The sequence below is a fragment of the Pomacea canaliculata genome, linkage group LG6, assembly GCF_003073045.1.
Source record: "Pomacea canaliculata isolate SZHN2017 linkage group LG6, ASM307304v1, whole genome shotgun sequence".
NCBI classification, from domain to species: Eukaryota; Metazoa; Mollusca; class Gastropoda; order Architaenioglossa; family Ampullariidae; genus Pomacea; species Pomacea canaliculata.
In genome coordinates, this window is record NC_037595.1 from 10490992 (window position 1) to 10504227 (window position 13236).

At 50.1% G+C, this 13236-nt stretch overlaps 1 protein-coding gene across 1 annotated transcript; it reads right to left on the minus strand.

Moving 5' to 3' along the window:
- Positions 1–359: 359 nt before the first annotated feature.
- On the minus strand, positions 360–12239 carry LOC112566064. Its single transcript, XM_025241997.1, is given in 14 exon segments — positions 360–4461; positions 4464–4918; positions 5016–5118; positions 5154–5210; positions 5213–5407; positions 5510–6979; positions 6982–7051; positions 7157–7873; positions 8214–8391; positions 8608–8926; positions 8929–9075; positions 9078–9746; positions 9749–10524; positions 11621–12239. Coding segments are annotated over 13 exon segments (4722 nt in total). The 5' UTR covers positions 9837–10524; positions 11621–12239; the 3' UTR covers positions 360–4207.
- Positions 12240–13236: the final 997 nt, after the last annotated feature.

Sequence of the window (13236 nt, forward strand, 5' to 3'; positions counted from 1 at the left end):
AGTTTGAAACCACTCGGCAAACGGAGAAAATTGTTCTTTGTTGACAATGGTGTCATTCAGCGATGACTTTGCATCCTGGGGTGGGGGAAACTGAAATACCCAATGAAAATACCAGATTAGGGAGAACAGGTGCAGTACGCGTGGCATGTACTGATGAGATGTTAAAACACAGGACCTTTAGCTCGTTGCCATGGCGATAAACGAGCGTTTTACTCACTGTACTATCAGGCTTGTCTCGGCTATGCCTCTCTACCATCCTAATCATTCATCTATGTTCTTCTTCTACGCGAAATTAAATGCTAAACTTTTAGAAAAAGAAATCTTTTAGACCGCTTTTTTGTGCGAGTTCTTCCTTCCTCTATTTAGATGTGGGCCTTTCTTTCTACACACGGCATGGATTCATAAACATATATGAACACACAAGTACATGCACCGCTACTCCGTCCACCCGAAGACATAAAAATCAGGGTACCGGCCAGCAGAAGACATTTTTCCCTGCTCGGTATCACCTTAAGATAGCTTATTCAAATGTAGTTCTTCCTGCAGGCCTAAACACGATTAGTGAGGAGCATAGAGCTTTCAAGTAAAATGCTTTTTCAGATGGCATTTCCGGTGCTTTCTTTGATGCCAGAAGATACAGAGCTATTGAAGGACTTCGTGAGAAAGCGGAGCAAAGCAAAGTAATGCGCCTGGACTTGTACAATGAGGGATCATCCTCGTGAAGTGGAATGATGAAAGGAAACGAGATGTAGCAGCAGAGAAAGGCAATGATGACTACATGCAAAGATTTCTGTCTGGCAGAGTATAAATCTTCAAACCACCGCCTTGTGTAGAGAAGGAAGAGGACAGACAAAGCATTCACTGTGAGCATGAAGACGCTGGGATGGGGAAGCGTGAATCACGCCATCTATCCCTGACCTATGACCCTTTCTAAAATTCGCTAATTGGTAATATAACAGATTCCCGATGGAAACAAAAGGCTAGCGAGTTGTTTGCTAGAAAGGTAAAGGTCTTACAAGTATACGCTTTAGAAATTCCAAACCGGATTGAAACATCTCAAACACCGCACTTGCACAATACTTCCAGTTGCTTACAAAATTACGAAAAGATTTAAAGTAAGTGTGAAATGGGAATCGATTCGCCGGTGTCCTGACGATGTACTTTACAGTTGTAGCGTGGCTTCACCTGTCTTCCTCAACCGAAAGAAGAGATCTGACGAAAGGTTCGAAAGATGAGGAAGGCGATGAAAGCAAGCTGTAGACGTTTATAATGAAAGTGCTTCCGACGGTTTGAAGTGTCGACAAACCGAGGGTGGTAACGGCGCCAGAAGTCAGTGCACCATCGACAGGTGATGTCAGTCGAGGATGTGTCAGACCGCACTCCTGAGAGATTTTTCATTCATCAGATAAGGATGCACGGAGCACCTGATTGTCTTCCGTACACTTTGCTGATCGTAGGTGAAAAGGTTAATCTTATTCGTCAACCCCCACGCACCCAAACTCCCCCTCCCTTTCCGGCAAGGGACTGAGCAGGATAAGATATCTTTGAAGGAATTTTGGCAAACGGCAGACGATTCACAAAATCAGAAAACTGTAATCGCCAAAAGATAGTTCATTTAGGAGAACATCAGTGGACATCCTCACCAACATCCTCCATTTGAAACAAGCAAGCAAACAAATAAACACAAATGGACCAAGCAACTAAGAAGACAAAGAAACATATGGTCTGCTCAGTTTTTGCAACAAATCATGTGAGATGCACCGAGACAGTGAATACGTTTGTAAAGTTGCAACCTGCTGCTACAAGCCTGTATCCTCTCATTAGGTTTTCATTAAGAACAGACGAGAAGGCTTTTCTGGTCTTATAGGATGGGAGTTTTCTTCAGAGAGTATAGAAAGCAGGATTTTCCAGAATGAGGGAGTGGCCTTTTTTCTCTCCTTACAGCAAGACCCTAAAGTATAAGAACGGAACTTTTCTGATACATTTTCAAAATATTTAAAAAGTACTTTGTAAGCTTGTTGAAGACTGAAAGGTAAAATCTCAGTCAAGATTTCATCAGCCAATTCCTTTCTTACATGTTTCTCTGAAACATTTTTGAAACTATGCTTATCTTTCTTTTTACGATGCTGATATCTCGCGGCTGCTTTATTTGCATCGAGACTCGCCGAGCGCCTGATGTGCTACTCAGCTGCACGGGGTGCAGAGATCAAAGGTGCCGCCTCCCTTTACGTTCCCTACACAGATGTCCGGGTGCGTGTTACACGCTCGGGTATACTGTCTACGACAAATAGGATTGCTCCCAGTACTATCCTGTCTTTGGAACTTGAGATCGCGAGAGAAAAAGAAATGTCATAACAGAAGGATTCACTACACTCCATAACGAAAACATCACATTTGTGAATCCCATTGACAATATCTAAATGACTTCTGTCTTCTCAAAAAAAGAAAAAAAAAAAAAATACAAACACAATCACATTCCGTTCATGCACATCATCATCCTCCTCCTTGCACGCCCACTCTCTCTTCCTCTGATCTCCTGAAGTAGGTCAAGCAGTGCGCATGTCTGCGCGTGCGCCTGCAGCTGGTGAGGCGCCGACATGCAGAAGCACGCGCGTACAGCGATAGGAACTCTCGAGACAGATGTCAAAGCCGTGATCTCCAAGTTCCCTCACGAGACTGCGCGAGATTTCACAGTCGAGAATTGCACTGATAAACGTTTAGAACTCTGCACTGCGTTAGTACTCCGTGGAGGGGAGAAGAGGAAAGAGAAGGGGAATTAGAGAAGGATGAGAAAAAGAAAGAAGACGAAAAAGATGAAATTAGCGAGAAGAAGAAGAAATTCCCCAAAACCTCTTTTCAAGAAAAGGCTATTTACAAAAGTATTATTCCAAGGTATCTCCTTCTAAAACCACATTTGAAACGAGTCTTTAGCATCAAACGCTTTGCGGAAGTCTAATATTTCAGTAGCGGCCATGATGGTACGGATAAATTAAAAGACAGACGGATGTGTTTGGAAGAACATAAAAATTCAGCCGAGATGTGAGTGATATCATTCATTGAGAACAGCTCTGCTTCACGAGAGCTTCGCGCTGTCAGGCCCCGCCACTCTCTGTTTACTGTGAATAGCACGAGTCCTTGTTTGTGGCGCTGTGCTCCGTGTCTCGGCCAGCCTCGGTAACAAGACAGAGTCTGTTCCTCCCGAAATGCCAGCAGACGTCAGATATTGTTGAGGAATAAACAGCTACGTCATGCAGGTACCTTCACCTCCTCCTCCGCTTCCGCGCGCGCACACCCGCACACCTGCGCACCTACCCGCCCGCCCGCACGCACACACAGACATATATGTAGTCATTCTATTGCATCGGGGGTCATGCACAACACACAATAAATAAATAAAATAAATAAATAACAGGACTTGTCAGTTAGTCTGCGTGCAATGTTTGCCACAAATCCGCGATGAAAAAAATTTAGTACTGAGTTAATTTTTTTTCCATTTCAGATTAGTAAATGAATCAGAAAGATAATTGGAAGAGAGAAAAAAAAATTTCTACGTTGTCTTTTAAAAAATATTTGAATTGAATCCGAAATAACTTAAGCAGTTTTCTTGAGGTAGTTTCATGTCTAACTGTAAGTAAAATGAAGTAAAGGTAAAGAATAGTTATAATTAACTAGAAAGGCAACTTCGAATTCGAAGATTGTGTTGTTCTTAGACGAGAAACAAAAATGTAGCTCTGATCACTCTTCTGTCATGAAAACCACAAAATACAGTGTATATGAGTACAGTGTATATGAGTACAGTCAGTCTCGCTAGTCCACGATAATAGTGCTTGTCCACCCAGCATGCATAGCAATACACTCTTCTGTCAGGGAAACTACAAAACGTAGTGAGGCTGGTGATGGTGTCGCTTACTCATCATGCTGATATACATGTCATGCGCCATCTTGTCCAGCGTCCCTCCAGTCACACTTGTCACACTTGTCACACTCTACATCCACCCTTCCCTCCGTCCCCACACCCTCCCTCGTGTGGGTTCAACAACGATTTTTTTTCTCATTTTCTAGAATATTACTCATCACACACATGTGCTATTCACATCACAGCTTCTACATTTGGACCACTCAAGAATGTCATTGGTCGCTATCGAGGTCACGTGACTTCCGTTTGGATTTCTCTGACTTCTTGCTTCCCTTCCCTTTGTCTTTATCCTTACCCTTTTCTTTTTCGGCAACTTTCTTCTTTAGATTTCCCTTTGGCCTTCCCTCTATCCTTTTGTCCCGGCTTACCTGACCTACTCTCTTCCTTTTCAACTTCTTCCCATTTATCTTCCTTCTCTTTCTCTCTCTTCTCCTGCACTTCCTCCACATTGTCCTGCTGTATGGAGAAGATGCGCTGCCGAACATACACGAACGGTCTCGGTTTCCGTGGGGCCGGTGGGGTCTTGGGGTCTGGAAGAGGGGGTAGTGATGAGGAGGGAGCGCAGCGTCACCAACAGATGCAGCAGCATGGAGCCACGGAGGTCCTAGAGTTGTCGGTCGCGCCAGGGGAGGCGACGCTGGTGTGGTGATGATTTTGATCCCGCTTTTTCTAGTCAATGTCGGCGTTGACGATGGTGACTGGCAGGTGGGAACAGCTGCGACCTCTTGTTGCTGTGACTGTTGCTGTTTTTGCGCAGCTTCCGCTTCCTGTTTTTTCGTGACGCTGGACGAGTCTTCTTTCGTTTTCCCGACAGCAGCCTCTGCATGAAGCCCAGACCGCCTCCCTTCTCTTTCTTCGGCTTCACTGGACTTTCTGGCGCAGACTCGGACTTTTGCGGGCTCACGCTCTGGCTCTTGGGCGTTGCGGAGGACGAGCTTATCGACAAAGTGTCCTCTCCCAGGTCTGTGGACGCTGTTTCCGCTGACGACTTCCGGTTCGTGTCGTCACTTGGGGTGTCGGAGACTGACGTCACGATGGACGACGTGCGAGAGTGAAGGAGGTCATAACAGAGTCGGGATTTAAGGACGAGTCGCCAGACTCCGCCGACAGAAACGATGCAGTGGAGGTGTCCGAACATGAAGAAGGCGTCCGGGTTTCCGAGATGGACGGTAGGGAAGGCCGCTGCTGCGCTTTGGACGTCTCTGTGACGATGTTGAATAGGTGTCTGGCTCCGGACTCGTGTCCGAGGCAGGCACTGACGTCAGCGTTGGAGACTTCTTCTGGCTGACCGGATCTTGCTGGGTGATGTTCTGGGTGACGTCTGCCCGGTCTTGCGGAGCAAGGTTTGTGCGGGTACGGTCGCGATCCTCCCAGGGGCCGAGTTGTACCTGAGCAAGGGCAGACGACTCGGGGAGGTGGCTTGGCTGCCCATCTTGACCTTGTTCTGCCGGTCCAGCGAAGACTGCCTCGAGGCAGACTTTTGCTGGCATACTCGTCAACCTCCCCTGGCCTGACGCGAGATCTAGGTTTCAGGGTAGTAATCGGCTGAACTTTCCGAACCGGTGACAGGTCTTTACCTCGTAGAACCGCGTCAGTCTCGGCCAAAAGGGTGCGAAACTGTCTCTGCCTTTCTTCTTCTACGTTTCTGTCTCTGGGCGGAGAGCCTTGAACATCCTTTGGTGTGGGAAGTTGGCGGGGGAGAAGTAGGTGAGGCAGGAGAGGAAGTCAGGAACGACTTGCCAAAAAACAAATCTCCCTCGGCTTGCTTCCGAGATGTGGGGCTGTTTAGGCGCTCAGACACGCTGCGTAGCTTGGAGATGCACTGGGTGATGCGGCCATCCAGCAGCGAGGAGTCCGTCTCCACTGCCACATCCCGGTGGTCCGCTCGGCAGGTCATGGTGTGCTTGTCGTCCACCGCACGCGCCTTCTGCATACACGCCGACTCGCGAGCCCCCTTATTGCCCGCTCCACCCCCGATTGCGCCCCTACTTGCCTTCAGCGGCAGCAACGACAGCGCGCGGCATGGTGGTGAGGTGCTGGTGGCCTTATCCATCTTGGACACGTAGAACGTCATAGTACCTTTGGAGAAGAGGTGACGCATGGGAGTGGACGTCTCCTTCTCAAACGTCACCTTCGGCATGGTGTTGACGCCGATGCTGACGACGTGCTTCAGCAGATCCTCCTCAGCCCGAATGGGGAAAGCCAACTGCTCTACTCCGCTCCCGACCTGCATCAGAGTCTGCGTCCCGACCTCCACGTACGCCAACGTCTCGGTCAAGGTTTCGTCGTCCACCATGTCCACGTGGTCTGCCTCTGAGTCTGAGTCAGAGACAAGCTCGAAGTTAGCCTCCGGAATGACTATCAGCTCGTCTACATCGATCTCGCTAAGGAGGCCGATGTACGGCAGAGATTCTGTGGAAGTAGAGGCGTCGCAGCATTCAGGGCCTACAAAAACCCTCGGCGTCTCCTCGTCATCAAAAGACGTGGCCACGCTCTTGTCGCACAGAGTGGCCAGCGAGGTCTGTATGCTGCAGCTAGTCAGCCCCGGCGACGACGCCAGACACGACAACGCCATGGTCCCGACGTCATGCATTTCCGACGGTCTCGGGTCTGTTGAGGTGTCGGAGAAGGTCTTGGGAGCTGCGAGCCTCTCGCCGTGCTCGCACAAAACGCATTCTATGTAACTGTAGGTCGTCTGCACCTCTTTGCTTTTGCGGCGATGGCGGGAAGTGTTGACCTCCTTGCTCAGCATGACCGGGGTCACACACTGGCTTTCGCAGTCTCGGATTTCTTTGGGAGGCGCTGGCGGTGCTGGCGACGTTGATGCTTCCTCTGTCATGGAGGCAACTTCTGCGAAGTCGACTTCCACGAAGGTTTCTGCATCTTCGGAGCTGACAACTGCTTCCGTTTGCGCGTCGCATTGCAGGTGCCGCTCCGTCACAGTCTCGCTGTCGCACACGACCAGCGAGGTCTCCACACACGAGTCCCTGAAGGTCTGCACCTCTGTGTAGGTAGCCTGGTCCATCAAAGTGATTGGCATGGTGGCGACGCCCACATCCACACTGCGGGGCGTGGCGGCGTGACGCCGGTGTTGATCAGCTGGGGCTGAGGGGTCAAGGTCCAGTTGTCGAGATACTTCACCACAGCCGTGCTCGTGTCTTTGTCGGCCCGTGCACCAGGTGCCAGGTGTCAGTGCTCGCGTTACTAAAGACAGGCAGCAGCGAGCCGCCACCCACACACCGTGACGTGAGCTCGACGTGTGACGTCTCCGTGGCCTTTGTCGAAAGTTGGGATGACCAGCACGGGGGACTGTGGAAGAGTGGTGACGCGCACAGGGGGGACAACCTCTTGCAATGGGAGATGATGATCCACGGCAGTAGAAAGCTTGGGGTCGGGCATAGTTCCGCGGGAGACCACGCTGGGTGTGGTTTGACAATGGTGGTGAGCGACTTTCGGCGGAGCTGTGTTGGTGCTGTTGGGCACTCCTGGTGGCCTGACCTGCACAGCGAAGTCGCCTGTGGTCACTCCCATCGTGCAGGTGGCGGCGTCTGACGTCACGTAGCTGAACGTACAGGTGGCACGATCGGCTGTGACCACACCCTCCGTCCATGTTACCTTGCTCTCGCTGGTCACTGGCGGCATGTAGGTCCCGGCGTCCACTGCGCTCAGCGACGGAGTCGACGTGCACTTCGACATCTGACCTCCATAGTCCGTGCTGGACGCAGTGTCCTTCAGCTTTGCTGGGCTGGTCTGCGCTTGGACATCCTTGACCTCTTGGCAGGTCATGACTCCCACACCCCGCGACTGCACGCTGTCCGGGGAAGTCCCTTTCTCTTCCGTCGAGGCCACGATCTTAACCTTAAACGAAGTCATGGCCGCTTTGTCGCGCGTCTGCACAGGCGGTTTGGTTACAGGTTGACGGACTGAAGCGATGGGATCGATGTGGACTGTCCGTAGCTGTATTGGGAAACATGCTGTTGATAAAATACTCTTCTTCAAACAGCTGGCCCCCTTCCTTGAATCCAGCTGCTGAAACCTCAGTCTGAACCTTGCGACTGCGAATCCAACGACCGGATGCCTGTGCGGCAACAACAGGAGAAGGAAGTCCAGCACCAAACGTTTCGGCCAACAGATCTGGCCTCCTGCCCGCTTCCTGACCTCCTCCACCCCTCTCGGTCTCGCCAACGACCCTCTCCACTGGCCTGACACAAAACGACTTTGGCCTCGTCAGCGCTCGCTCGCAAGTTTAGCGAGATTTCCGTCGTGACCTCGCATCCCGCGTGTCTTTGACCTGTACCCGCGCACCGGATCTGTTGTCCTCGCTGGGGACGAAGCGCTGGTTGTGCTGCAGGAAGGCTGCGGCAATGGCGGCTCCTGTGTTAGGGTAAGAGCTGCCTGTCGATGCCGCGACCCCCCAGGCAGCGTCGCGAACACTGCTCTCCTCCGTCTGCGTCTTGAGCGTTCTGACGTTCGTCCTGTCCGTCATGGTTCCACGCACTCGAGTCTCGCGCCCTGCTCCACACTGCTCTCGCTTTCGATCTCCGTTCCACCGCTGGTGGAACATCCTCCATCGTTTCCCGTTTGTACTCCGCTGTGTGACTTCACAATCCCGCTTGATGACGACGAAGTCATGTTCGCTTGTGACGCGGCGCTGGCAAAGAGGTTTGAACCCCAGGAGGCTTGCAACTCACTGGTGGGTCTGGTCTGCGTGTACACCGATCCTCATTCTCTGTTTCTCGCGGTTCTCGATTCCTTTTCGCGTCTTGCAATCTTCGCATTCGGTGACTTCTTTGGTGACTTTGTAATCCGAGACAAACATGCCGTTAGCCAGCTTCGCTTCCGTTGGTGACGTGACCTCAGGGTCCCCCGGCACGAAGATCTCCCCTAATTTGACATCCCCAGGTATGAACTGCACGTCAAGCTGGAGGTCCGGAGGAAGGGGTGGGAGGCTGCTGTCGAGTAAGTGGTCGATCTTGCTCTGAATCTCCTTCTTCAGGAACAACATTTCAACCCTTTGTCCTTCATGACTATCTCCGTGAGGTTGCACGCGCTTTGAAGGCTGTCGAAAGATTCCTGCAACGCCGTCTTGTTCTCGATGAGATCGGAAACTTCGCCGCTGAAAAGCTCGTCGACTTTTTTTAGAAGTTCTTTCTCTTGGCACGGACCTGAGAGGTGTAACTTATCGCCAGGTCCCGGATGCGCTCGCGCAGTTCTTTTGAGATCGACTCGTACTTGTCAATCAGCTTAAGTCTGTTTTCGACACCACTCAGGCGTTCTCTCCCTTGAGAGAGAAGATTCTCCAGGGTCACTTTGTGTTTGGAGAAGCCGTCGTTGAAGGAGCAGACGTCGTGGTCCTTGTGTTCCTGGAAAGCGCACACCACACAGATGCACATCTCGCACTTCTCGCAGTAGAAGCGCACCGTCTCCTCGGGATGTTCCTTGCACTCGATGTCCTTCTGACCCTCGATGTCGATGAGGTTGTGGTCCTGCGTCACTTTGGTGGCCACGTGCAGCTCGACGCACGTCTTGCACAGCAGCTTGGCGCAGTCCAGGCACTTGGAGCACGCGTCGTTGCTGCGCGGCCTGACGGTGTGGCAGATCTCGCACGGCGGGACTTTGGACGTGCACTTCTTGGCCAGCACCTCCGTCAGGTTGGACACCAGGAAGTTGTCTTGCAGGCGCCGAACGCCACCTGTCGGCAGCTCCGTCCGCTTGCGGCACAAGGGACACGTCACGGAGCGGGAGTAGATGGTGTAGCGCGTGGGGCGATTCGATTCCGCGTCATACTGTTGTTGCACGCATGCGCAGCAGAACGTGTGTAGGCAGGACAGGTCTTGGGCTCCTTGAACACATCCATGCATATCTTGCAGATCAGGAACTGGTCCGAGATCTCTTTCATTAGTCGCGTACCCGTCGCCATGGTTTCCAGTTCAAAGGCCAACGACGACGTTGATTGATAACCAACACTCAGGTCACGCTGCTGGTTCAGAAGGAAACATGTCTCCAGGAAGGAATCCCAGAACGCAGGTAAAAACAGATAGATAATGGCTGAAGATCTCTGTGGGTTAAGTGCGTGTACTAGTTGTATCAGCTCGATGAAGTGTCACCGTTGGTCCACCAGCATCAACTATCTTCGTGGTCCAAGAAAACATGGTGGTCATGACCTGCATCACTTAAGGTCAACATATTTTTTGATAGCGGTGAAGACATTTTGGCTTGGCCTCGACCTCTCAGATGATGTCCATGTCGACTATGTAGGATAGAAGAATACGTTACCGTAAAGGATCGAAGCAGAGCGAACATGACAGGCGCGTAACCGAGTTCCTTGTGTGACGTTTGCTCAGTCCAGGTACGTGAAGCCAAATCAACAAATCGTCAAAAACTTCCGGTCTCCTCCATACAGAAACCACTCCCCCCACGCAGCCGACAGGAAGGCGGTATGAGGTGAGGATGGTGACGTACAAATGGTGACGTATGAATAGTGCCGCGCGATGCAGGAGCTTGAGTTCTCTTCGTCGAGTTATCAAAGTTGCCGGCTATCTGGGGAGGAGGGTAGATAGACTCTCCGGCACGGCGCTCTCCTCCCTGCTGCGTGGCTGCTGTGGTTTCTGAAACACACGGTGAGATATAGCGGTGACGTCTGGCAGTCTGCTGACTATACACAGCTAATCTTAGTGTGCGTGTTTGGTAGACTAAAACTAGTGTTTACGAGAATGCGCACGTGCCTGGTATTAGTGAACGTTGTGTGTGTGTGCTTGTGTGTGTGTGTCTTGTGTGTGTGTGGTATCTTTGTCTATGGCAAACATGATCTATTTCTTGTGAGACACCTTGGTTATCTCCCTGTGTTCTCTCCCCTTCACCCTACTTCTGTCATCACAATATAAACTTAGTAATAATGAACTTAAACATACACGTGAAATACTTCTCTTTTGATCACAATAAATATAACCCAGTTTTATGGATACATCCAAATATCGACAAGAATATTATCAAAAGCTGAGCATCGAACTTGTTACATTGGGGTGTAGCTGGAAACAGCAAAGAGGGAATGAATGCAAAGAATGGCCCAAAGAATGTCACAGTCAATAGTCATATCCTTCCCCTCCAAAGAATAAATCATCATCATCATCATGACAGTCTTAATGGTAAAAATCAGCGTACCATCTGACATGTAACTCTCCAGCTAGTGCCACTGGAGCGATACCAGTTCTGTAAGTCTTACATAAACTTTCTTCCCCATCCCATAATAGTGTCATTAAAATAATCAGAAAGTCGTCCCTTCAGCAATAGTCTATCCACAATAAACAAGAGATGAGAGCGGCGTCAAAAACGACCTAACAACAATTAGAAATTACTGCGCGCGAACTACTTTCTTTCCATTAACGTCATGAATAGTCATATGCTGGCAACTGATGAGCTTTCTAACCTAACCTCGTTATTCTTTGACACAAAATCAGCTCCAACAGTTTGAGTCCTAGCGATGTACGTATCCTTGATAAGAACAATTTCCTGAGAGCAGCGTGAGTTATCCCGCTTCGAACACCTGTGTTGGGTGTCGCCTCTTGTTGTGTCAGGTAAGGATAAGACAACTCATAAGCTGCTGTTGGCGGCCAATGGAACACAGCGGTCAAACATTTTGGATACGCATGACTACATTCTAATGCCAGTGTAACAAGGTCAAGTACTAATACTTTTAATACTCACAGATCAGGTCGCAAACATCGAATTTCGGGTGACGAGACGATGTAACAACATTACGTCACTGCCGTGGGTGGTAGCCTCTTTCCATCAACCGCCTCGCTAACGACATGTTTCGTCGTTTCGCACAATCCCCACAGTCCCTACAGGGTCCCACGATCCCACACTCAGTCCCCCAACTGTACGAGGCGAATCGTGTACTACGCACCCACCGGGGGTGCGACTTTCAAGTGCGCCAAACTAGCTGCAAGTCAATAAAAAGTCTCTGCAGACTAGCCTCCGTCTTGTAAACATCCCCCCCCCTGCAGTTCCTCCTCCCCATCCCCATTAGCAACGGGTCTTGCGCCTTGAAACCACTGGCTCAGTCCCGGCTCGCACCACGCCGCAGCGCATCCCTCAACATGGCGCCCGCGAGCCGCACGTGCGTGTGTGTGCGCTGTGACGTCACCTCTGGGATGTGCGTGTGTGCTGAAAATGGGTGCGAAGACAGGCGAGCGGCTCGTCATTGGTTCCACCCGGCAGAACCTGAAACCACGAAATTGCTTCGCCAACATTTCACGTCCCTCCTGGTCTGCCCTCCCTCTCTCTCTCTGTCTCTCTCTCCGTGCTGCAGCCCTGCCAGGCACTACACTCACTCCCTACGCAATATTTTCTTTTCCCTTGTCACAAGGCTCGGCTGTTAATAGCTACGCACCTATAAGCATAAAGTAGATCATTACTATCACGTGCTTTCAATGTTACACTTCCTCTTGCCCTGGGACTGCAGTGTGAAAGTTGTCTTCATTCCTCCATCGCCATTGTTGTAATCAGAACGATCTGAAGTTTTACACCTGTGCTCCATTAACAATGTTTGCATTTCTAGACAAAGTAAATCTGATATATGATAATGAAAAATAAATTTATGCTACGCCATGTCGCCTTTTCCAACTTCACCGGAAACAGTTTATAAGGGACGTTACTCTTGCATCTTTGTTACAAGAAATGAAAGAGAAGTGCGAGGATAGGTTAGATTAGAATGGACGAAGAAATGAGACGAGAGAGGCACAGGGGGAGAGAGAGAAAACATTCATTTCACTATTCCAAACTCACTCTCTCCGCAAGGTGGTGAAATGATAAATAAAAAATCCAACAATTAATTTTCACATCAGCGTAATTACCTCCATCAGTGTAACATAGCAACTGACCTGAGCTCGAAAGTTATGTTCTTCTTTCTCGGTCTCTGTGTCCGCTAGTCTGTCCTTTCTTTTCACATTGACAGATCAGCACGTGCGACATCTCTAACATTCTGAACTATGTGTTGTCACGAATACCTCAGCCGTCACACGTCCCGTCCCCTCGGACACTGTTTACTGTCAGAGATTCTTCCCACGTCAGCCACGACATTCACCCGCCATCTGTTGTCTCAGTTTCTCTAACCTTTTGTTTCTCAGTGAATCGCATCAACATGTACTGCACCTGTTTAATTCATAACATTATCTTTTACAGTTATGCCTGCGTCTACATGGGGCAGGGGCGGGGCAGTGGGTGGAGGCACGTTTTGTGTGGAAAGAGTAAAGAAAACTCAGGCAACATATTCACGTATCTTTCATTGTTCACAGCTCACGTAAGCGTTTAGTCCACTT